The 26587-nt window shown below is 45.0% G+C and overlaps 1 protein-coding gene across 1 annotated transcript in view; it reads left to right on the forward strand.

The window, feature by feature from the left end:
• The first annotated feature begins 5605 nt into the window (after positions 1 to 5605).
• The window catches only part of LOC137537036 (zinc finger protein 721-like), a 72733-nt gene continuing 51751 nt past the window's right edge, over positions 5606 to 26587 (forward strand). Inside the window, exons 1-4 of the mRNA XM_068259187.1 lie at positions 5606 to 5949; positions 8165 to 8243; positions 8365 to 8462; positions 15590 to 16103. Of these exons, the coding sequence (XP_068115288.1) occupies positions 8213 to 8243; positions 8365 to 8462; positions 15590 to 16103 (643 nt within the window). The 5' untranslated portion in view covers positions 5606 to 5949; positions 8165 to 8212. The remainder of the gene's footprint in view (positions 5950 to 8164; positions 8244 to 8364; positions 8463 to 15589; positions 16104 to 26587) is intronic.

Consider the following 26587-nt stretch of genomic DNA (forward strand, 5'->3'; position numbering starts at 1 on the left):
GAAAAAAAAATGTATTAAAAAAAATGCACAAAACCAGATCTGTGTTGTACTTTTGCACTTGAATGTTGTCATTGATTTGTGTGATGGATCCGCCCCCAGCCACGCCCTGCACAGACATGTCCAATAAGGATGGTGAATGAGATGCAAATACTTCCAAAATTATGAAAATTTTTATGCAAATATATGCAGCTTGAAAAAGGACCAATCAGTGTAAACCTGGGTTTAAATTGATTGGTCCATTTTCAATCTGCATACATTTGCACACAAATTTGCATCAACTCGAAGAATTTGCATCTCATTGACCATCCCTAAATTCCAACATGCAGAGCACAAGTGATGCTGAGCTGAACCATTGGGGGAGGGGGGAAGAGGCTTCAGCAGGTAATTTCTGCACACAGATACAGCTGGCCAGGAATGTGACAGGCTGGTGTGTTTGTATCAGTCACTGCCACTTGGACAAGAAGGCACCAGGTTTACACACTTGCCAATGAATGACTGCTGACAGCAATTCACCTCACAACAATACTTACAGCTCTAAGGTAGCTTTCTTCTATAGAGGCAGAATTCCTTACTTTCCTGATAGAGCTGGGAGGAGTAAGCGATAATATTATTTATGCATAAATAAAACCAAGCCTGTCTGGACGTGTGCTGCAGGCATACTGGGATATTTATGACACCAGCATTCTCTCAACTCAGCAATGCCTTGTAGATTTTCCCATAAATTCACAATGATAAGTCCTGCAGACACCAGATCAGCACAGATTAGATCCATCTGCACGGGGTAAAGTCTGAGACTGGTTCAGGTGTTGGACATGTTTTTGGATGATGTATATGAGAGGAATTGATGTAGAATTGATGTAGAATGGAAGCAAGGTATGTTAGTTGCTCATTGGTTTCACCCTTATTGCTGCTCTTAGTCTATCACCAGCTTCAATGTTTAGATATACTTAGTTTAGGTTGTTTAGGTAGGCCCAGTAATACAAGTACGTGGCGTCACAGGAAAGGAGCACACGAGCATGTAGATTAGAATATACCAGGGAAGGGAGGACCCTGACAAAGGCTTACAATGTAAGGGGAGGAGAGATGGACACACTAGGTAGGGCTGTAGAATAAGTATTGTTGGGGGGGGCATCTTGAAGAGGTGGATTTTGAGGGCTTGCTTTAAGCTCCCTGGCGGTAAGCCCGACCTACGCTCGGGCTAGCTGCCGCAGAGGATCACATGACCCTGGGAGGATTTTTTTAAAAATAAAATGAGCTGTATATTCTTAAGCTAGCACTTGGCTAGCTAACTATGTCCCCCAAGTTTCGCCGTTCTTCACTGATCGCCACCGTAATACGTACACCCTAGGGATCCCACGATGGCGCAGCCTCTTAATCAGCTTCAGGCTTCGCTACAGGGGAGGATTGGGACTGCGGATGACTTTGATGACGATCATGTCCGATGACCGTCATGTCCGATCGTCGCCATAGCGACGAGTGAAGCTGAATGGTGAAGCTGCGGCTCTCGTGGGATCGTGGAGGGGTAAATATTGCCAACGGCGATCGGGGGGTTTAGTTAGGTGCGGCGGGGCTTGTGGGACATAGTTAGCTAGCAAAATGCTAGCTAAAACATAAAAAAAAACACATTTTATTGAAAAAAAATCCTTCCGCAGATGCAGCCTCTGAAACTGCGTACCCCCAGGTAATGTGTTGAAGGATGGTGCAAGTCTGATGGGCAGTGGAAGAGAGTTCCAGAGGGTGTTGGCGGAGTAGGAGATTCACGGGGCAGTTAGGGGAAGGTTGTTGGGAGGATCGGAGGGGGTGGCCTGGTGTATACTTGTGAACTTGTCTACGTTTTAAGAATGAGGAGGAAACTGGAGTGCTCGGAAACCCACACAGACACGGGGAGAACATACAAACACCATGAAGATGGTGCCCTGGCTGGGATTTAAACTGGGGAGACATCGCTATCCACTATGCAACCATGCTACCAAATGCAGTACAACAGAGTATTGCATACAATATAATGCAGTATATAGGACAGTATAGTGTAACAGAAGGTAGTATAGAGCAGGGGGAAATGTATGATGGAAAATATAATTCACCGTATGCAATAATGGGAAGTATAGAGCAGTGTATACAAATAATAAAGTATAATATAGTGTATACAGTATAATGGAGAATATAGAGCAATTTATACAGTCTAACAGAGGGCAAGGTCAATGTTTACGATATAATACAACATAAAGGCAGTGGATGCATGGCAGAATTTATTGAATAATGGAAGGAATAGAGGTGTATGGTATTATTATTTTAAAGGAACACCATAGTGACATATAGTAGAAAGCAGTACATCATTTTTGTGTGTAGAATTCTGAGGGAATTCTGATACATGGATTGGAAAGGGTTAATATTCTGCTCATTAGATGAAATGAGTGAGACAGCAGCCAGCAGCTCTCACACCAGAAGATGGAGGGGCAGAAACAAAAGCCATATATTAAGCCGCAGTTCTTGTATTCTCCACAAGGTGGTGACCTAAACGCTATAACAACACGTGGAACGCACACATAACGAGTGGAACGCACAGACCGGAATCTGTATGGCAGTGGCAGGAAGTAAAAGGGAGACATTGATGGGACTGGCAGCAGAAGAGGTAATACAATACGTTATTATTAGGCTCCAATTTATCTTTTGTCTCTCCAGGTCTATTGTCTTGTTCTGTCTTCACGTCCCCGCTGCATTTAATGTACAGATCCACCCCTCTTCTATGTATGTGAAACTCGTCCTTTCAGGAATTTTTGGGCCCCATAGCTTTCTCCCTGATAGCCTTGTTGTCCCTGCAAATGTCCTCCCTTAATCTCAGCACTCACTGGATTCATGGAGGAATCTTGGACTTGGTCAGGCCCATGGACCTGGATAAACGGATTATAAACCCTTGGGAGAATGAAATCTCATAGTAAAATATAACATTGTAAGAACAAAAGTGCTTTATAACAATGTGCTGTCCTGCGGTAATCCAATCACCGACTGCTAAGCAATATTTACTATGAGATTTCAATCTCCTGAAAGTTTTTTAAGGTCCATAAGCCTGATCAAGTTCACTATTCTTCCCTGAATCTGGTGATAGCCAAGATTTTGAGGGCTTTACAGTGTTCACCCTCACTGGACAAAGAGAGTTTTCTTGTATAGTGTGGTGTACTAAGCCAGTGTACAAACTGGTAATGGGCATGTATTACAACATTATTATATTTATGACACCACACTGACTGGCTGTGTGTGTGTTTGTGTGTAAGGAGGGAGAGAGAGAAATAAAGGAATGAGGGAGAGAGAGAGGAAGGAGGGAGAGAGCGAGAGAGAGGAGAAAGGAGGGAGATAAAGAAGAGGGGAAGAGAGAGAGTGAAGAGGAAGTAGGAAGGAGAGAAAGAGAGAGAGGAAGAAGGGCGATAGAAAAAGAGAGATGAAGGAGGGAAAGAAAGAGAGAGATGAAGGGAGAGGAGGGGGGAGAGAATGAGAGAGATGGAGAGGGGAGGAGAAGGAGAGAGAGAGAAAGGAAGGAGGATGGAGGGAATGAGAGAGAGATATGAAGGAGGGAAGAAAGAGAGAAAGATGGAGAGGTGTGTGTGTGTGTGTAGGGAGGGAGAGAAAGAGAGAGAGAGGAGGAAGAAGGAAGGAGAGAGAGAGAAGGAGGGAAGAAAAGGGAGAGAGAGGAAGAAAGAGAGAGGGAGAGATGAAGAAGGAAGGGAGAGCGAGAGAGAGGGAGGAGATGAAGAAGGAAGGGGGGAGAGAGAGTGAGAGATGATGTTGGGAGAGAGGAGAATTGGAGAGAGGGGAAGAAGGAGGGAGAGAAAAAGAGAGAGAGATGAAGAAGGGAGGGAGAGAGGCGGGGGGGGGGGGGGGGGGGTGAGCAGGAGTGAGAGAATGAGAGAAAGATGAAGGAGAGAGAGAGGGTGGGTAAAGGATGCAGAGAGATAGGGGCCCATATGCAGTTCATTTTTCTCCTGAGTTTACTGCTAGCTGATATTTTTACACCTTGTCATAAAATACATTTTAAACAATCAGCAAGGAAGAACATGCTCAACATAATTTTGATAGTACTTTTTCACCTACTTTTGGGTACATTGTCAATTGTAAAATGCTGAAAAGTTATTTTAAAGAGAAAATGAAAATTATCTCCTAGGAGAAAACTGAGGTGAAAAAGCTAATTGCATATGGGCCAGAAGAGAGATAGAGCAAGAAGGAGGGAGGGAATGAGAGAGAAAGAAGGAGAGGCATATGCAATTCATTTTTTCTCCTGAGTTTTCTCCTAGGAGATACTTTTTCATCTTCTATTTAAAATAACTTTTTAGCAATTTGCAATGGAAAAAGTACCAAAAAGTAGGTGAAAATGTACCTTCAAAATTATTCTTAGTATTTGTTTGCTTGCTGGTAGTTTAAAAGGCATTTTTTTACAAGATGTGAAAATATCATCTAGGAGAAAACTCAGGTGATAAGGTAAATTGCATATGGCCCAGAGAGAGTGAGAGAGACAGAGAGGAGAGGGGGAGAAGGAGGGAGGGAGAGAGAGATAAGTAGGGAGGGAATGAGAGAGAGAGAGATGGGGAGGGAGAGAGAGAGAGAGATGGGGAGGGAGAGAGAGAGAGAGGAGAGGGGGAGAAGGAGGGAGAGAGAGAGAGATGAGTAGGGAGGGAATGAGAGAGAGGGGAAGAAGGAGGGAGAGAAAGAGAGAGATGAAGAAGGGGAGAAAGAGGAGGGGGGGGAGATGAAGAAGAAGGAAGAGAGAGAGAAGGTGGGAGAGAATGAGAGAGCGAGATGGGGAGGGAGAGAGAGAGAGGAGAGGGGGAGAAGGAGGGAGAGAGAGAGAGATAAGTAGGGAGGGAATGAGAGAGAGGGGAAGAAGGAGGGAGAGAAAGAGAGAGATGAAGAAGGGGAGAAAGAGGGGGGGGGGGGAGATGAAGAAGAAGGAAGAGAGAGAGAAAGTGGGAGAGAATGAGAGAGCGAGATGGGGAGGGAGGGAGAGAGAGAGGAGAGGGGGAGAAGGAGGGAGAGAGAGAGAGATAAGTAGGGAGGGAATGAGAGAGAGGGGAAGAAGGAGGGAGAGAAAGAGAGAGATGAAGAAGGGGAGAAAGGGGAGGGGGGGGGAGATGAAGAAGGAAGAGAGAGAGAAGGTGGGAGAGAATGAGAGAGAGAGAAGAGATGGGGAGAGATAGAGAGAGAAAGGAAGGAGAGAGAGATGAAGAAGAAGGGGAGAGAGAGATAGGAAAGAAGGCAAGAGAGAGATGAAGGAGGGGGGGGGGGGAGAAAGAGAGAGATAGAGAGAAAGGAAGGATAGAGAGGGATGAAGGAGGAGGGAAGAGAAAGGAAGAAGAGAGAGAGATGAAGAAGGAGAGGAGAGAAAGAGAGAGAGACAGAAGATGAAAAAAGAGGGGGGAAAAGAGAGGGAGAGATGACAAAGGAGGGAAAGAGAGAGCGCAAATGAGAGAGAGAAAGAGGGAGACACAGAGAGGGGAGATAGAGAGAGGTGGAGGGGGAGAGAAAGGAAGGAGAGAGAGATGAAGGAGGAGGGGGAAGACAGAGAGAGAGAGATATGAAGGAGAAGGAGTGGGGAGAGAGAGAGTGTGTCTTTGTGTATGTGATATAAGGGCTGATGACAGCAGGAGCAACCCCTTCCTTCTACTTGCCGATCAGCAGCAGCACTTCTTATCTTCTGCACAGAGTGCCAGAGGTAGGACTGGGTGGCCCCCACACAGTTTGAATCCTCCATCCACAACACAGAAGATCTTCCTCGATCCTCAGCAGCACATCAGCTTCTCCTCCCTGGCCGGAACTATGGATTTATTGTCGGGCAGGCCAGGGAGGTATACCTCCGCCCACAGCAGGCTGGTGAGAAAATAGTCCTCCGGAGGGAGGAATATACCCAGCAAGATCACGCCGGGGCAAGATGACTGGATGACTCGGTCTGTCGGTCGGGTGGTAAGAATCCGTTGTCCTGCAACTGTGCCATGTATAGCTGGGAGGAATTCATGCAACATGAGCCTGGAAACGGCATATAGTCACCCCTGATGCCTATTCAGCAGCCACTTTTTTCACACTCTGAGGACATTAAGGATTGGTACTGGTTCCAGGGTGAATGGAGCGTGTGTTGGTGTGCTGAGCATTGTGGTGTTGTGGAGCGCTCCGCATTATTTTAATTGGTTTTAGGGCAGGGTTAGTGATTTGTACTCATTTTTCAATAAAGATATCTATATATTCAAGTCCATGAGCGGCAGCAAGTTTATTTCATATTTATACAAAATAGTCCCCTCTCACCTCCCTGCTGCAGGTCTTAGCAAAAGGTGTGGGGGAGAGCGGCCTCTGGGATGCTTACTGGAGTGAGTTTGTGTATGAGGGTGGAGGCCGCATCATGTCCACATGCCGCTGCTGCTTTCCCCTGCGTTATGTTGCCATGGCAACACTGATGCTCAGCGGAGCCTGGAACTTTAGGAGTGAGTTGCGGCAGTGTGTGTGGCCGCCATGCGCTTTCCGGAGCCTTGTTGAGGGGGTCCTGGGGTTTTCTTAGAGCAAAACAAAAATAAAAAATAGCAAGGACAGGGGCCCCGGGCCCCCCTTGGTTACGGGCAGCTACGGGCCCCATAGCAGCTGCCATGATAGCTATGGTGATCCCTATGCCAGTGAGTTCAGCCCCATTTGTGCAGCAGCCCCCATGTGTAGCAGCAGCCTACCCACCCAAGCAAATCAGCCCCCTCCCTTAAGCACAGCAGCCCCCTCCCCCAATGCTCAGCAGTCGCCCCTCCTCATCCATAGCAGCCCCCCTCTCCCAATGTGCAGCAGCAGTCCCCCTCCCCCCATGCACAGTAATCCCCTCGTGCAGCAGCAGCCCCCCTCCCCCAATGCAGCCCCCATGTATAGTGGGCCCTCCTCCATGCACAGCAGCCCCCATGTATAGTAGCAGCCCCCCTCCTCCATGCACAGCAGCTCCCATGTATAGTAGCAGCCCCCCTCCTCCATGCACAGCAGCCCCCATGTATCGTAGCAGCCCCCCTCCTCCATGGACAGCAGTTTCCATGTCTAGCAGCAGTCCCCCTCCCTCCATGCACAGTAGCCTCCATGTGCAGCAGCTCCCCTCCCTTTCCCATGCAGCAGCCCACATCCTTCCACTCCATGCATTACTCTCTGTCAGCTTTTCCTTTTCATATGCTGTCTACCTACTGAAAACTCCCTGTACAGTGAGCAGCTCTCCCCCATTGTGAAGCAGTCCTCCTAGACCGTAAACAGTAGCCTGTGTGGTCTTTCCAGAAATCTGGCCCTGGTTATTAATGTACATTTACTGTATCTCAGCACTGGCTGACTTCAATGAAAAGCTACAGCAACTTTTATACCATGTCTACTGTTTGCCAGTTTAAAGCTTTTGTTCTCTCTACAGATTTTCTGTAGGATTGAGGTCTGGAGACTGATCATGTAAATCCATGACCTTAAAGTACACCCAAAGCAGCCCATAAAAAGCCCAAAAAGTTAAATACTTACCTAGGTATAGGTAAGCTTCTGGATAGTCCAGAGGTTTCCTGTCTCCTCCTTGCCCCCACTACTACCACACACAGACCCTCTGAACATATCCAACAAGAGCTTGTCAGATACGTTCTCATGGCCGTGCTACCCACTGTGCCATACTGCGCCTGCACAAGAATGCCTGCGCAGTAAGCTGAAGCTGCTCCTCTATGAGTGCTCTATGCTGTAGTGGACATGCTCATGCACGATAAAAAGTGCAGTATGGCCAAGCTCATGCATGAAGAGGAGCGCAGCCGCTAATGGGCAGTGGTGGTGGTCTTGAGGAGGATGTGAGAAGCCTGTTTCTGCAACTACCATATTTTTGGGACCATAAGACACACTTTTTTCTTTCCCAAAAGTGTGTGTGGGGGAGAGTCAGTGCGTCTAATGGTCCAAAGGTGTCTTCCATAAGTGCCCCTCTGTCCTCCTGGCTTTGTTTCCCTGCGTCTCTGGTGTCATCCTCTGTCTCATCTGCCCCCTGGTAAATGATATACGGTACTTGCCACCGATGTAGCAGTAAATCAAAATGATTCAGCTGTAAATCCAAATGATGTGGCAGGAGTTGAGCCCTTGAAGTCCATAAAGCCATTCAGCACGTTCTCTATGTGAATCGCATGATGTTACTGTTTGTTTCTCCATGCAGTAGTGGCAGTATATAGAAGGACACAAGGAACTCTACAAGGACACCACGATGGAGAATCAGCCGCCCCTCACATCACCGGGTAAGAGGAGACTTTCATTTCTTGTAAAGGAGAGAGCAGTACAGAAGGTCCATCTACATCTCCCATCATCTGATAATCACATATATACAGTGAATTCAGTCAGTGTGTGTGTTTCCTGCAGTTGGATCCAGCAACAGAAACCCACCAGAGAGATGTACAGGTCCTCTTTATTCCCAGGATTGTACACAGGAAGATCCCATCATCTCCCACCATTATCAGGTAGGCAGAGCTCAGGGTACAACACTCTAATGTACCCCTAAAATGAGAAGAAAAAGTAATGCAGATGGTTCTCTTTGGGATCTTTCTAGTTCCTAGTCTCTTTTAATAGTTGACTGGCACCCTCGGTCGAGTGGTCCAGAGGAAGTGGCCGTGCACAAGCGATTCTGAGCTGGGCTTGTGCAAATTTTGAACCACACATGCCCTAAAAAAGAATGTGCTTGTGCAGGAAAGACCAAGGAAGTGCAGTAGCGCTTTCTTTCACTGGGTGAGCCTGATTCAGAATTCACACACGCCTAGCTCAGAATTACTTGCTTACAACTGGTGAAAATCCAGAAGGCTGTGGTGGAAGAGGACCTGAAATAAGGAACAGGAGGGACCCCAAAGACAACAAGCAGCAGCAGGAGGATGGTGAGTAGTGGGTTTTCTAGCCCACCATTTTATTCAGTTGAAAATTTTAGCATACTTCAGGTGTGCTTTAAAAGACTGTTTAGTGTGTAAGGTTGCTAATTAACCACTTGCCGACCGCCCACTGTATATTGGTGGCGGCAAAGTGGCATGCCCAGGACCACGTAACGCACATTGGCGTCGGGTCCTGGGTCTCTTCCGGGCCGGGATCCACCGGCAATAGGCTCCGCCCACCCGCAACGTCAACCCGCCGACTGTTCGGAAGCGCCGGCGGGTTGTTAACCCCCGATCTGCCGCAATGAAAGCGTATAATACGCTTTGTAATGTATACAAAGCGTATTATACAGGCTGCCTCCTGCCCTGGTGGTCCCGGTGATCGAGGGACCACCAGGGCAGGCTGCAGCCACCCTAGTCTGCACCCAAACACACTGATCTGCCCCCCCCCCCTGCCCTCTGATCGCCCACAGCACCCCTCAGACCCCCCCCCTGCCCACCCCCTCAGACACCTGTTTGCACCCAATCACCCCCCTAATCACCCATTAATCACTCCCTGTCACTATCTATCAAAGCCATTTTTTATATTAAGCCCTTAACTGCCCCCTGGAGGCTCCTGATCACCTCCCCCCCACACACTTGCATCTATTCCCCCCTCTATTCACACCCTGAGACACCCATCAATCACCTCCTGTCACCCCCTAGCACACCTACCCATCAAATCAGGCCCTAATTAGCCTTGTGTGGGCTCCTGATCACTTGGCCAAACCCTCAGATCCCCCTCAGACCCCCTTCTGATCACCTCCCCAGTGCATTGATTGCATCTATTCTCCCCTCTGATCACCCACTGAGACACCCATCAATCACCTCCTGTCACCACCTGTCACCCCCTAGCACTCCTATCCATCAGATCTAGCCCTAATCTGCCCCCCTGCGGGCTTCTGATCACCCGGTCAAACCCTCACCCGCCCCACCGCAGTGACAGAATTTTTTTTTTCTGATCACTGCTGGTAGGGTCACTTGTGGGGTTCCTATACTGCCCTGGCATTTTAGGGGCCCTAAACCGTGAGGAGTAGTCTAGAAACCAAATGCCTGAAAATGACCTGTGAATAGGACGTTGGGCCTCTTAGCGCACCTTGGCTGCAAAAAAAGTGTCACACATGTGGTATTCAGGAGAAGTAGTATAATGTGTTTTGGGGTGTATTTTTACACATACCCATGTTGGGTGGGAGAAATATCTCTGTAAATGACTTTTTTTTTTATTTTTTTACACACAATTGTCCATTTACAGAGATATTTCTCCCACCCAGCATGGGTATGTGTAAAAATACACCCCAAAACACATTATACTATTTCTCCTGAGTACGGCGATACCACATGTGTGGCACTTTTTTGCACCATAACTGCGCTAAGGGGCCCAAAATCCAATGAGTACCTTTAGGATTTCACAGGTCATTTTGAGACATTTGGTTTCAAGACTACTCCTCACTGTTTAGGGCCCCTAAAATGCCAGGGCAGTATAGGAACACCACAAATAACCCCATTATAGAAAGAAGACACCCCAAGGTATTCCGTTTGGAGTATGGTGAGTTCATAGAAGATTTTATCTTTTGTCACAAGTTAGCGGAAATTGATATTTATTGTTTTTTTTTCACAAAGTGTCATTTTCCGCTAACTTGTGACAAAAAATAAAATCTTCTATGAACTCACCATACTCCTAACGGAATACCTTGGGGTGTCTTCTTTCTTTGAAACCAAATGTCTCAAAATGACCTGTGAAATCCTAAAGGTACTCATTGGACTTTGGGCCCCTTAGCGCAGTTAGGGTGCAAAAAAATGCCACACATGTGGTATCGCTGTACTCGGGAGAAGTAATATAATGTGTTTTGGGGTGTATTTTTACACATACCTATGCTGGGTGGGAGAAATATCTCTGTAAATGGACAATTGTGTGTAAAAAAAAATCAAAAAAATCTAATTTACAGAGATATTTCTCCCACCCAGCATGGGTATGTGTAAAAATACACCCCAAAACACATAATACTATTTCTACTGCGTAAGGCGATACCACGTGTGACACTTTTTTGCAGCCTAGGTGCGCTAAGGGGCCCAAAGTCCTATGACTACCTTTAGGCTTTGCAGGGGTGCTTACAATTTAGCACCCCCAAAAAATGCCAGGACAGTAAACACATCCCACAAATGACCCCATTTTAGAAAGTAGACCAAAGTATTCAGAGAGGGGCATGGTGAGTCCGTGGCAGATTTCATTTTTTTTTTTTGTCACAAGTTAGCAGAAATGGAAACTTTTTTTTATTTATTTTTTGTCACAAAGTGTCATTTTCCGCTAACTTGTGACAAAAAATAAAATCTTCTATGAACTCACCATGCCTCTTAGTGAATACTTTGGGATGTCTTCTTTCTAAAATGGGGTCATTTGAGGGGTATTTATACTATCCTGGAATTTTAGCACCTCATGAAACCTGACAGGTGCTCAGAAAAGTCAGAGAGGCTTCAAAATGGGAAAATTCACTTTTTGCACCATAGTTTGTAAACGCTATAACTTTTACCCAAACCAATAAATATACACTGAATGGGTTTTTTTTTAATCAAAGACATGTAGCACAATAAATTTGGACAAAAATGTATACAGAAATTTTTCTTTATTTGACAAATTTTATCACAGAAAGTTAAAAAAATCATTTTTTTGACAAAATTCATGTCTTTTTTGATGAATATAATAAAAACTAAGAATCGCAGCAGCAATCAAATAGCACCAAAAGAAAGCTGTATTAGGGACAAGAAAAGGAGGTAAAATTCATTTAGGTGGTGGGTTGTATGACCGAGCAGTAAACCGTTAAAGCTGCAGTGGTCTGAATGGAAAAAAAGGCTCTGGTCCTTAAAGGGGAACTTCAGCCTAAACAAACATACTGTCATCAAGTTACATTAGTTATGTTAATTATAATAGATAGGTAATATAATCTCTTACCCACCCTGTTTTAAAAGAACAGGCACATGTTTGTGATTCATGGGGGCTGCCATCTTTGTCATGGGGGCAGCCATCTTTTTGGTTGAAAGGAGGTGACAAGGAGCAGGAGACACAGTTCCAACTGTCCTGTGTCCTGATTACCCCTCCCAGCTGCACACCCTGGGCTTCAAATATCACATTCAAATTGTAAAAAAAAAAAATTACACAAAACAGCACAATGAGAACAATAAAATCAGAAATCCCATCATGCTTTGCACAGCATCAGGGGAAAAAAGCCCGGGCAGTTTTCTTCTGCGCAGCTAAAAATGAGACTTGTATAAGAGAAACAAAGTCCTGATGCTGTGAAACTGTTAAAGAAACACCAGGCCTTTCCAGTCCTGCTGAGTCGATTTTTAGTCCGGATGTTCACTTTAAGGGGTTTTATGACTGCAGTCCTTAAGTGGTTTAAGTTAGTTGGACCTTGCATTTGAGGTGTGCGTTTGCGGTGCGATGCACCACGCAATGCACTAAATCACAAAAACATGGCCCTGTAGCAGAGTTTGCCAACAGGGTCATATGCATTGCACCACCCCGCCTGTACGTCCCTCGCAGCCCCTCCCCCAGTGACATACTTCCTGCTGGACAGGAAGTACTTCACTGGGATTCCTGGAATCTTATTCCCATCACTCCGCGCATGTGTGCCACAACCGTTTTGAAAGGTATGCATCGTCCACTGACTTCCATTACTTACGCCATGGAAGTCTGGTGGTAACGTGCTGTTGCCTCATGGCAGATCGGTAAGTGAGCTAGGCCCCATTGCCTTTGCCTTGCCATTGTATTACCATAAGTAACAAGTGTCTTAAAAGTGGACTTGAACTCTTGCACAGGACAGAAGGAAATCATAGAGAAATGCACCCTGTATGTATTTAGATAGATAAGCCTATCTAATGTACCCTCATCTGTGACTAATCACAAGTTGTAATTTGATCCCTCAGCTGTGTCAGCTGACTAGCATGGCAGAGAGGCTAATTTGAAATCACAGGATGTTAACAATATGTCTGCTTCCATGAAAGCAGGAAGTAGACACACTGCAGATTTATTGCAAGATTTGTATCAGCTGTAACAAATACATGTTTTTCTTTAAAGGTTATTATGCTGTTGTGTATCTTTTAGAGCAGAGAGGAAGTTCTGAGTTCAGGCCCGCTTTAAGCCTGACCGGGCTCAAGTAGCCGCTCAATCCTCCTGTGGTTCACCACTCCAAACAGAAGCAAGTCAACGGATAAGCAGGAGGCACTCAATTGGCTTTTAAACTTGCGTTTATCAAATCTCAGCAACACACAACATGTTTCGGGGTGACCCCCTTCATCAGGTGTACATGCATCAAAAGATTAGTATGTACACCACACCCAGTCTTGGGCAACCCTCATAGTTACATAGTTACATAGTTATTTTGGTTGAAAAAAGACATACGTCCATCGAGTTCAACCAGTATAAAGTACAACACCAGCCTGCTCCCTCACACATCCCTGTTGATCCAGAGGAAGGCGAAAAAACCCTTACAAGGCATGGTCCAATTAGCCCCTAAAGGGAAAAATTCCTTCCCGACTCCAGATGGCAATCAGATAAAATCCCTGGATCAACATCATTAGGCATTACCTAGTAATTGTAGCCATGGATGTCTTTCAACGCAAGGAAAGCATCTAAGCCCCCTTTAAATGCAGGTATAGAGTTTGCCATAACGACTTCCTGTGGCAATGCATTCCACATCTTAATCACTCTTACTGTAAAGAACCCTTTCCTAAATAAATGGCTAAAACATTTTTCCTCCATGCGCAGATCATGTCCTCTAGTCCTTTGAGAAGGCCTAGGGACAAAAAGCTCATCCGCCAAGGTATTATATTGCCCTCTGATGTATTTATACATGTTAATTAGATCCCCTCTAAGGCGTCTTTTCTCTAGACTAAATAAACCCAGTTTATCTAACCTTTCTCGATAAGTGAGACCTTCCATCCCACGCATCAATTTTGTTGCTCGTCTCTGCACCTGCTCTAAAACTGCAATATCCCTCGTCCTGGTCAGCTGACCAATGACGGCATCCAGTCAGTGCAAAGTTCATTTAACCCCTTGAGGGGTACTCTTAAAAGGCACTACACATACATGTCTACCTCATAGGTAATATACAATTAGTTTTGAGTAATGTATAGACCACCCCTCCATACAGCAGTATATATAGAAAAAACAAGAATTCATACAATGAGTGTTTTAAAGGTCAGTGCTAAATCCAACACAATGGGATTTGTAAAACGTAGCTTTTAATTGCCAGCTTAAAGTAGGTCAGTGAATATAACAAATGGCATAAAAGTCCGTGTGTCAACATATTTCATATTCAAAATATGCCTGAATCGCTTTTTGCAGCCTTTAAACCGGTCGCTTCTTCAGAGGCAGAGCGCTGAAGTTTCAATAGTTGTGACAAGTTAGTAAAAACATATTAGAGATGTATTTAGTATCCTTTTCATCTGACCAGATAGGCGGACAGTTAGGGCCTGGACCAAAGTTGGTAATTTGAGTATTGACCAGTGTCTCAAATGAGTGTATAATTGGTAAGGCTTGGGACCATCCGGTCATGGGGAACTGTGGTGACCTATCTCAATGTCTGGTGTGATACATAGGCGTACTCCTACACATCACACTCCTCCATCTGCAGGAGGATCTTATCTCTATTTCCACCTCTGCTGAGTGGTGGTACAGCAAAGTCCCTGTTATCCAGAACTCAAGCAACCAGAAGTTTCAACTAACTAGCATGCCTGAGTCTCCATCCAAGGAAAAGCGGTCGTGCACATCAGGTAAAAAAAAATCACTTTTATTCCAAACACGATTTAAAAAATTCCATACACGTCACCATTTCAGGAGAGAGGTACAGGCAGAGAGAAAAAGTCAACAGCCGTTTCACGCCTATGTAGTGTGGCGCATCATGATTTTACCTGATGTGCACGACCGCTTTTCCTTGGATGGAGTTTCTGTGATGATTACTGGGGAGTAGCACTCAGGTTGGAACTTCCAGTCTTGTGCACGCATCCTTTCTATTGTTTATTGAACTGGCATGCCTGAGTGATAACTGGTGCTTTGTTTTGGGCGGACTTTGAGGCTTTTAAAGTACTCACTGAGCCTCCAGCGATGTTTAGCAGCTTTCTACATCTCCTAGCGGGCTCCTATCGGCTTCTGGCCTACGTGCACGCAAGTCAGCGTGTCACCTGACCTGATCCTGGTCAGGTGACTCGCCAGCTTCTGCGCACGGAGAGAGCTTGGAAGCCGCTGGGAAAAAGCTAGGTGCTGAAGGAAGGCTTCTAGACATTGCTGGAGGCTCAGTACGGTTTTTTTTTTGGGGGGGGGAGGGGAGGGGAGGGGGGAAAGGTGTTTTTTAGGCCAGTTGCTCAAGCAACCAGCAAGCACATGTATCCAGCACCAGGCCATCCCCACTGATGCCAGATACTGAGGACTCTACTGTATGTGGTCCTAGCAATCCCCCCATGGCCATGCTCATGTATTCATTCACTGTGGTTCCTTTGATGCATGCACACCTGATGAAGGGGGTCACCCTGAAACATGTTGTGTATTGCTAATATTTATTAAATACAAGTTTGAAACCTAACTGAGTGCCTGCTCTTTATCTGTTCCCATTGCGTCACCCTGCTTTAAAACTTGCAATGCAAGTGTAAAAGGGGCCTTTAATATGTTATAGATGTTATCCTCTGTATTTTTATAGTGTGAAAAAGAGATTGATATGAAAGTTGAAGTCAAACATGAAGATGAAACATGCATGAGGAGTGATCAGCCGTCTACAGAAGAGGGTGACATGATAAAGACTGTTGCAGAGGAAGAAGAGAAGTATGTGAGGAGTGATCGGCAGTCTATGGAGGCAGATGTTATAATTAGGACAGTTAAAGAGGAAGAAGAGGAGATGGATGTGAGGAGTAATCAACAGTCTTTGGAGGAGGGTGACATGATGAGGACAATTAAAGAGGAAGAAGAAGAGACATATGTGAGGAGTGATCAGCAGACTATGGAGGAGAGTGACATTATGAGGACAATTAAAGAGGAAGAAGAAGAAGAGATGTATGTGAGGAGTGATCAGCAGTCTATGCAGGAGGGTGACATGATGAGAACAATTAAAGGGGGAGAAGAAGAGATGTATGTGAGGAGTGACCAGCAGTCTACGGAGGAGAGTGATGTGATGATGAATATCAAAGCTGAAAGATCATCTGTAGATATCTGCACAGGTAAGTAATGAATGCTATAGGCTTATATGTTTTACATTTTTATTCTTCATCTGTGAGTGTAAGATATATAGAGTGACTGGCAATGGTAGACTCAGCAGATCTTCACATGAGAGAGCGCTCTGTAAGGATATGAAATTCCTCTCACTGTCCTTTTTACTATACAAACATATGACCGGAGTCCTCATGCACAGTCTGGACTCCACCCCCTCACTGCTCACTACTCACCACAACAAGCCCCTTCCCTCTACCAAGCATGCTCACCTCTCCTGACATCTCACACATATCAGCTTGGCCACTCCCACTCTCTGGCTTCTTTCCTTTGTGCTGAGGGGAGAGAAGAGGAAAAGATCAAATATGCAGATTGTTTGTTGCTCCTGTGCAGCGAGTGTGATAAATGTTTAGCAAAAATGAAAGGTTGCCTCAATATAATATAATACCATGCTCCCAACAAATGAGGAGGAGATACTGTACACCATATGAAATACCTATCTCCATTCCTCAGTATAACATCATAGCACCAACAAATGAGGAGGAGATACTGTACACCATATGAAAGGCCCATCTCCATTCCTCAGTATAACATCATAGCACCAACAGATGAGGGGGGGATACTGTACACCATATGAAAGGCCCATCTCCATTCCTCAGTACAACATCATAGCACCAACAGATGAGGGGGGGATACTGTACACCATATGAAAGGCCCATCTCCATTCCTCAGTATAACATCATAGTACCAACAAATGAGGAGGAGATACTGTACACTATATGAAAGGCCCATCTCCATTCCTCAGTATAACATCATAGTACCAACAAATGGGGAGGAGATACTGTACACCATATGAAAGGCCCACCTCCATTCCTCAGTATAACATCATAGCACCAACAAATGAGGAGGAGATACTGTACACCATATGAAAGGCCCATCTCCATTCCTCAGTATATCATCATAGCGCCAACAAATGAGGAGGAGATACTGCACACCATATGAAAGGCCCATCTCCATTCCTCTCAGTATGACATCATAGCACCAACACATAGGGAGGAGATACTGTACACCATATGAAAGGCCCATCTCCATTCCTCAGTATAACATTATAGTACCAACAAATGAGGATGAGGAGATACTGTACACCATATGGAAGGTCCATCTCCATTCCACAGTATAACATCATAGTACCAACAAATGAGGAGTAGATACTGTACTCCATATGAAAGGCACATCTCCATTCCTCAGTATAACATCATAGTACCAACAAATGAGGATGAGGAGATACTGTACACCATATGAAAGGCCCATCTCCATTCCTCAGTATAACATCATAGTACCAACAAATGAGGAGGAGATACTGTACATCATATGAAAGGCCCATCTCCATTCCTCAGTATAACATCATAGCACCAACAAATGAGGAGGAGATACTGTACACCATATGAAAGGCCCATCTCCATTCCTCAGTATAACATCATAGCACCAACAAATGAGGAGGAGATACTGTACACCATATGAAAGGCCCATCTCCATTCCTCAGTATAACATCACAGTACCAACAAATGAGGAGGAGATACTGTACACCATATGAAAGGCCCATCTCCATTCCTCAGTATAACATCATATTACCAACACATGAGGAGGAGATACTGTACATCATATGAAAGGTCCATTTCCATTCCTCAGTATAACATCATAGTACCAACAAATGAGGAGGAGATACTGTACACCATATGAAAGGCCCATCTCCATTCCTCAGTATAACCTCATAGTACCAACAAATGAGGAGGAGATACTGTACACCATATGAAAGGCACATCTCCATTCCTCAGTATAACATCATAGCACCACCAAATGAGGAGGATATGCATAAACTATATGAAAGCTACCATCTTTATTCCATTTGGGTTTGAGACCAACATAAATGACACAAGAATGCTTATTAGGAAATGGTGTAGCAATAGCAGCTGCTATAGAGCCCAAAAGTGTATTTGAGGACCAGTATCTAATGTGCATGATCTGGGTTTAGAATACATATCAGCTAAGAGGAGCGTTATCTGTACTGACAGCCCTGACTCACACACACACAGAGATATCTGCTATCACGTGTTTTCTACATGTGCATACAGCCCACACACCAGTTGTGCATCGTAACATCACGTGTAATCCATATCTGTGAGCGAGGTCTCTATCTGTTCCTGCCGTGCTCCTGGCAGAATGGCACAGAGGTGCAAGCACACAATAGGCACAGTATTGTCCAGAGGCAGGTTCAAGACTGACTTCTTAGATCATGGAGGAAGCCTAAATGATTTTATTTAACATGTATAACTGTACAGGCAGCATAGTGATTTAATGATTACAAAAATACAGACAGAAAGCACAAACAAATATACAATATAGCCCTCAGTAAAATAAAAACAATAATGAAGAAAGAATAGGCAAGTTTCTGTTGGTATGATCCAGTCCTTGGTGTTACAGTGATAGCAGCTGCAGCAATCAGTCCATTGGGAATCACAGCTTCTCTCTAAGGCTCCTGGTGAGTTTTGCTCCTTTACGCTACAACATATCTCAGGTGAAACTGGCAAATTAATTTCCCAGTAAATCCTGAGCAATGTGAGGTGGTAAGAAGCTCACACGTTTTGAGCCCCAGGCCTGCTATGAGTGTGTATTGTAGTGCATAGTCAGTGTGTGTCTGGTGTAATAAAAGTGCAGAGAAACCCTTTGAAGCTTATCCATATGTGGTATTTATGGCATTTGGGTGAGGTCTGGTGTTTGGAATAAACAGAGGTCTCAGCTTTCTGTGTCTCCATCTAAAGGGAAACTCTAGACTCTGGCCTGGTGTGTGTAAGTTACTGGGGAACTCTGTCAGTTATGCATGTCAGCCATGACAGAGGGAGTCATTACTTATGTGCAGTATGAGCTGCGTCAATCAGAACTTTGCTTTGATATGTAGTGAGGCCTCTGACATCAGCAGGTAACATGTACTTTCACTCTTCTCCCAGCAGGTGGAGACAATGTTGGGAACAGGTCAGAGGGACACCGTCTTGTACCGATCCCTTGTAATGTAGAAGATAATGGCAGCACCCAGATTCCTCCAGGAATTTCCACCATTCCCTCCAATCATCAGGAAGCTTCTGGAGGGTCACATCCTATTACCCCAAATATCCCTCCAGGTGTGCACACTGCTGGCAGAGCAAATGATTGGGGTCATTCTCAGGAATCTTCCAGTACGGCAGATACTGTAACAGGTGAAGGCGACAAGAAACATTCATGCCTGGTTTGTGATAAATATTTTACATCTTATCGGGACCTTGTTACGCATCAAAGAAGTCACAAAGGTCTGCAGCCTTTTTCATGTTCAGTTTGTGGGAAATGTTTTCCTTATAATTCACTCCTTCAGAGTCACCAGAGAACACACACAGGAGAGCGTCCTTATTCATGTTCAGAGTGTGGGAAGAAGTTTACTGCTCTCTCAAGCCTTCAGACTCACCAGAGAACACACACAGGAGAGCTTCAGCATCGTTTCTTATGCCCAGAATGTGGGAAAAAATTCTTTTTTAATTCACACCTTCAGAGTCACATGAGAACGCACACAGGAGAGCGTCCATATTCATGTTCAGAGTGTGGGAAAAAGTTCACTGCTCACTCAAGCCTTCAGATACACCAGAGAACACACAGAGGAGAGCGTCCTTATTCATGTTCAGAGTGTGGGAAAACATTTACTGTTCACTCAAGCTTTCAGACTCACCAGAGAACACACACAGGAGAGCGTCAGCATCGTTTTTCATGCCCAGAATGTGGGAAACATTTTCGTTTTAATTCACACCTTCAGAGACACCAGAGAACACACACAGGAGAGCGTCCTTATTCTTGTTCAGAGTGTGGTAAAAATTTCTCTTCTGTTATGAACCTTCAGATTCATCAGAGAACACATGCAGGAGTGCGTCCTTATTCATGTGCAGAGTGTGGGAAAAAGTTTACTTCTCAAGCAAGCTGTCAGAGGCACCAGAGAACACACACAAGAGAGCGGCCATATTCATGTTCAGAGTGTGGGGAAAAGTTTACTGCCCACTCAAGCCTTCAGAGGCACCAGAGAACACACACAGAAGAGTGTCCTTATTCATGTTCAGAGTGTGGGATAAAGTTTACTGCTCAATCAAGCTTTCAGAGACACCAGAGAACACACACAGGAGAGCGGCCATATTCATGTCCAGAGTGTGGGAAAAGGTTTACTGCTCGCTCAAGCCTTCAGATGCACCAGAAAAAACATACAGGAGAGTTTCTTTATTCATGTTTAGAGTGTAGGAAAAAATTCCCTTCTATTTCGCACCTTAAGATTCACAAGAGAACACACATAAAAGAGTGTCTTTATTCATGTTCAGAGTGTGGGAGAAGATTCAGTACTAACTCAAGCCTTAAGAAACACCTGAGAACACACACAGGAGAGCGTCCTTATTCATGTGCAGAGTGTGGGAAAAGATTCAGTAATAGCTCAAACCTTAAGAGTCACCTGAGAACACACAGAGGAGGTTATCCTTTTTTATGCTTAGAGTGTGGAAAGCAATTCCCTTCTAACTCACATCTTCAGGTTCACCAGAGAACACACACAGGGGAGCGGCCGTATTCATGTTCAGAGTGTGGGAAAAGGTATACTGCTCAAGCAAGCCTCCAGTATCACCAGAGAACACACACAGGAGAGCATACTTGTTAATGTTCAGTGTGTGGAAAAAGGTTTACTCAAACTTTGAGTCACCAGAGAACTCACTCAGAAGAGCATCAGCATTCTTTTTCATGCCCAGATTGTAGGAATAATATCCCCTAATAATTTACACCTTTATAGGCATCAGAGAACACACACAGGAGAGCGTCCCTATTCATATTCAGGGAAAAATTCAATTCTACATCACAGCTTCATATCGAGCAAACAATCCACGCATGAGTCTGTCCTTATTCATGTTAAGAGAAGTGTTGTTGAGAAGGGGAGCTTTAGCTATATTGTGAGAAATATACAATCATTGACTGCTATACAGAGGCATTTCATATAAATGACCACGGTAGTGTAATGGTTTGAGCCCCTCATTGGAGAAATTCTTTTAGTTCCCAAGTGCATGAATTCACCACTTTCTCCCCCTTGTAATGGTGCCAGTATCTCTCACTTTTTTTAGTAATCAGTTTGGCCAGTAATCATTGTCTCCCTCTCCCCCCAGAGTGAGCTGTATCTTCACCTACCCCCCTCCTCCACCAAGGGTGCCTGCCTCACTCTCTCTCCCCTCATATGTATATACACAGAGCTGTCACAGCACTACACACATACCCGGGTGCCTGGACCTTCATCTCCTCTTCAGTGTGGCTCGGTTGGTTCCTGAGGCATGTCACGTGACATTTAGAGTCAATATTGGAACGCTGGTGCATGCTGACCATGCCAAACTGAAGAGGAAGCAAAGGTCCCAGTGCCCGGCAGTAGAATAGTTATGTGTGTTCCACTGAGGCTGCTGTGCATATGTGCACATGGAGAGGAGAGAGGGGGGGGGGGGTCTAGCATAGAAACAGCCTCCCTGCCCCCACACACAGAATAACAGGGAGTCCAGAATAGAAAAGCATCCCAGCCTCCATGAATGAGGTCTCACACACAAATAGTCCTCCAGCTTCTCCACACAGCTGTGCTTCAAAAATGTTTTCCACTGCTTCAATAGTGTTTCTAACCCCCTCTCTCAGTTCTGTCCCCTTGTATCCCTTATCCTCCCTGTGCAAATTCTAGCAGCTCTTCAGTACTCCCATTGAGTAAGGAAGTGCAGGCCGACCATGAGTCACTCTAGTATAGAAACAATAAGAGTGACATCCTTATGTCTTACAGTTTGAAGTATATTCCAGTATTAGTTTCTTCATATTAGACATTTTAACCACAGTCAGGTATTAGTATAGTAATAATTTATTTTGAAGGCTGATAATGACCAGAGAGCTGCAGAGATGAAGCAGGAAAACCACTGCAGGTTTTAGTAGTTTGCTGTTACATTCCTCCCTGTGGGGGTCTTACAGCAGCAGATATTAGGAGCCTGTCACAGGGCTGGGGTCAGTATTGAAGTATATTTATTTAGCAAGATGGGCTTTAGGCAGGAGGGTCTTGCTGTACCTTGTATGTGAGGAGCGTCATCAAATCAAATGTTTTCAGTGTACAGTGCAGGTTATCCCTTATTTCCTGGAATGTTTCCCCTCATTGTTGTCCTCTCTTCTCCTTACTGTAAGCTTTATTATGTTATAATTTGTATTATTTTACTTTGTGCTTCAAAATGAAAAAAAAAATATCAAAAAAGAAAATCAGATGTGTGTTGTACTTTTGCACCTGAATGTTGTCTTTAATTTGTGTGAAGGATCCGCCCCCAGCCACGCCCTGCACAAAAATTTCCAATACGTAGAGCACAAGTGAGGTGGAGCGTAACCATTGGGGGAGGGGGAGGAGGAGGGGCTTCAGCAGGTAATTTCTGCACACAGATACAGCTGGCCAGGTATGTGACAGGATGGTGTGTTTGTATCAGTCACTGCCACTCGGACAAGAAGGCACCAGGTTTACACACTTGCCAATGAATGACTGCTGACAGCAATTCACCTCATACCACTATACTTACAGCTCTAAGGTAGCTTTCTTCGGTAGAGGCAGAATTCCTTACTTTTCCCTACTAGAGCAGGGAGGTTTTAGTGAGAAGACCTTCTGTGTATAAATAAAAGCAAGACAGTCTAGACGTGTGCTACAGGCATACTGCGGCATAAAATTATGATCTGACTTGACTCCCAAGATTGATGTGTGAGACCTAAATGTGTTTCATTATTTGGGCAGAAAGCTTAATGGATGTTCTATAAATGTGGAGAGGTAATACGTCCTGTGACCATGGCAAGATTTCAGGCAAGGACACAAAGGCCATAGCCTAGGGAGCCAGGAATTCCACCCTCAGAGCCCCAGAACTGGCTGATGAGCCCCCAGGTCTCCCCCCAAGCTAACAGTCTCCTGGGCCCATTTTGCTTCAGAATACTCGTGACAGTGGAGTGCACTTACCAGTTCAGCCAGTGTACTTCCGCCTGTGTCATTCTTCTCTATACCCACGGGTACTTGTTCTCCAAGACCTGGTAATATGTACGTACTCGCATAACATGTCACAGTAGCAGAGCAGGAAGTGGCTGAGAAGACATGAAGGTGGAGTTGGAGTGTTTAGCAGGAGCAGGGCAGCAGCAGAGCAGGAAGTGGCTGGGAAGACATATGAAGGTGGAGTTGGAGTGCTTAGCAGGAACAGAGTGACGCAAGGCAGCAGTAGCAGAGCAGGAAGTGGCTTGGAAGACATATGAAGGTGGAGTTGGAGTGTTTAGCAGGAGCAGGGAAGGAGGGGCAGAGCAGGAAGTGGCAGGGGAGATTTATGAAGCTGGAGTTGGAGTGTTTAGCAGGAGCAGGGCAGCAGTCGCAGAGCAGGAAGTGGCTGGGAAGACATATGAAGCTGGAGTTGGAGTGTTTAGCAGGAGCAGGGCAGCAGTCGCAGAGCAGGAAGTAGCTGGGAAGACATATGAAGGTGGAGTTGGAGTGTTTAGCAGGAGCAGGGAAGGAGGGGCAGAGCAGGAAGTGGCAGGGGAGACCTATGAAGGTGGAGTTGGTGTGATTAGCAGGAGCAGGGAAGGAGGGGCAGAGCAGGAAGTGGCAGGGGAGACATATGAAGGTGGAGTTGGGGTGATTAGCAGGAGCAGAGTGGATCAGGACAGCAGTAGCAGAGCAGGAAGTGGCTTGAAATACATATGAAGGTGGAGTTGGAGTGCTTAGCAGGAGTAGAGTGGAGACTGTACAGCACTGAAACCAAGTGGTCAGGTTTTTTGGTTTGAACACAAAGTTCCTGAAAGGGAGTCAGCTTCCTTATGTAGTCCCCTCTGGATTGGAGTTCCCAGAGCAGTGTCAAGGCTTGATGAGGACGGAGCCAATTTTTCCTAGGCAGGAAGGAGTTTCCCATAATCCCTAGAGGGAAGAGGTTATTGTCAAACACTGGACATAGAGGGCCTACATACGTGGAGAGTCTCTCTTTGAGTAGGAGTTTGTCCAAGACCACTAAAGCCTGTTGAAAAAAATATGACTGTTTTTAGCATTGTACCCTGTGTATAGGGGGATCCAAGTGAGCGCTGTAATTACAGCGCAGGAGATTTGGGTGCAGCCAGCGCCACCATAGACCATAATAGGAATTACGGCTATAACGGCGCTCAGTGAGTAACTTCGGGGCCGTCTGAAAATGGAGCTGAAGTTGCTTCTAAAACACTAATTCACCTTTCAGCAATAGCTGGAAGCCGAATTACATTATTCCCCACTATCCACATGGACCTGGAGGGGTAATATTATTTAATGCTGCCGGGAACTTGTGCAGCAGCAGGATAAGCCATATACCGGCTGTATCCTGCGACCAAGTCTCCCGGCGGTGAATTCATACTGTATGTATGCGAGCCAAGGCACATCGTTCCCTCTGACCCTGGAAAGTGAGTCATCATGATAGGTTTCAGGTTTACACGAGTCAGAGTACATTTGTTCAACTATTTTCATGAGTATCTCAGCTCTGTGATACATCCAGAGGCCGGGGACCCCCAAACCTCCATTCCCCTTATCCCTGACCAGGGTAGAAAAACTAATGCTTCATACACACTTAAGATAAAAGTCTTTGGAAAATGAAAGATCACAGACCAATTTTACCCCATTCCATGTAGTATGAGAGCCATACCTGCACAGTCTATTCTATGGAGCTGCACTCCCCAACAAATAAAATCTTTGCAGGATGCTGCACACACAGATGCCCGTACACACTCAAAAGATCATTATCTGCAAAAGATCTGTTCCTGCAAAAGATCCATTCCATGCAAAATGCATTATAGTCTATGAGATCTGCAGATCATCATACACACTTAGTTTAACAGACAATCATCTGCAGATCATCTGCAGATCAGATTCAACAGGGTGGATTTTCAGATCTGCAGATGATTGCCAGATCTGCAGATGAAGTCTGTTAAGCCAACTGTGTATGATGATCTGCAGATCTCATAGACTATAATGCATTTTGCATGGAATGGATCTTTTGCAGGAACAGATCTTTGGCAGATAATGATCTTTTGAGTGTGTACGGGCATCTGTGTGTGCAGCATCTTGCAAAGATTTTATCTGATGGGGAGTGCAGCTCCATAGAATAGACTGTGTAGGTATGGCTCTCATACTACATGGAATGGGGTAAAATTGGTCTGTGATCTTTCATTTTCCAAAGACTGTTATCTCAAGTGTGTATGTAGCATAAGTCTAGAAGGGCCATTTTTCCAAATAGATTTTATTGCTAGAGTTTTAAGTGTTGCAAAGAACGTAGGATGGACTTCTATAGGAATGGTCTGAAATATGTATAATGTCTGCGGAAGAACATCCATCTTCAGGACATTCACTCTACCTAGTCAAGTTAAGGAAAGCCCCCACCCTTCACTGATGAAGATCCTGCTTCATCTGCGTAACCAGGGGAAAATAGTTTAGAACAAACAATTTAGTGAGGTCTGCAGGTATCTGAGTCCCCAAGTATGTGACAGGTGTAGATTGCCAATGAAAAGAGAAGGATTGTTGGATACTCTTAGCTTCCCTTTTGGAGAGGAAAATGTTTATTCTTTCTGTTTTTGATAAATTAAGTTTGAAATTGCTCACAGCCCTGTAGGAATCGCACTCCTCCAATATCTGTGGTATGGAATTTGCCGGTTGACTGACATATAATAGCAGGTCATCTGCATAAGGAATGTTTGTGGTTTGTTGTATCTGTATGTCTGTGATTAGGGGATTATCACATAATGCAATTGCTAGGTGCTCCATTAAAAGTGCATATAAAATAGGGGAGAATGGGAATCCCTGAGGGGTTCTGTTATGTATTGAAAAATAATCTGAACGGAGACCATTGACCCTGCCGTGAGCTGTCGGTCCAGAGTAAAGGTCCATCATTCTAGCAACACAATTAGGGCCAAGGACTACCTGAAGTAGGGAAAGAGGAAGAAAGGTCCAGTCCACCCTATCAAATGCCTTTTCAGCACCGTATGATAAAAGGCATAAAGGGATCAGACTGAGCATGGTTAATCAAGTTGATCATTCTATTTGCATTGCTGCGCTTTTTGGGTTACAGAGTCCCCAGCAAGCTCATGGTGAACCAGAACTCCTAGGAGTGTGTAAAGGGCTACAATGGACCAAAAAGCCCCCTTACTAAAATGCTATGGAAAACAAGTTTGCTTTTTTAAAACAAAGTATTTGCAATAATTCAGGTTGGAGTTAGCGCAGAGATGTCTCCCACAATGCATCACTGCTGAATATGCAAATCACCCATTGTTGTCCCTGTAAGCTAAACACACCTTCAGATCCGTTGGAATGCAATGATGTGTCAACTTGTTAAATATACAGAGCCACAATATTCCAACATGCATAAAAACTGTTTCAGACTGGTTGGTCTTCATCAGTGCATGGCAC

Source organism: Hyperolius riggenbachi, chromosome 10 (assembly GCF_040937935.1).
Source record: "Hyperolius riggenbachi isolate aHypRig1 chromosome 10, aHypRig1.pri, whole genome shotgun sequence".
Taxonomy (NCBI): Eukaryota; Metazoa; Chordata; class Amphibia; order Anura; family Hyperoliidae; genus Hyperolius; species Hyperolius riggenbachi.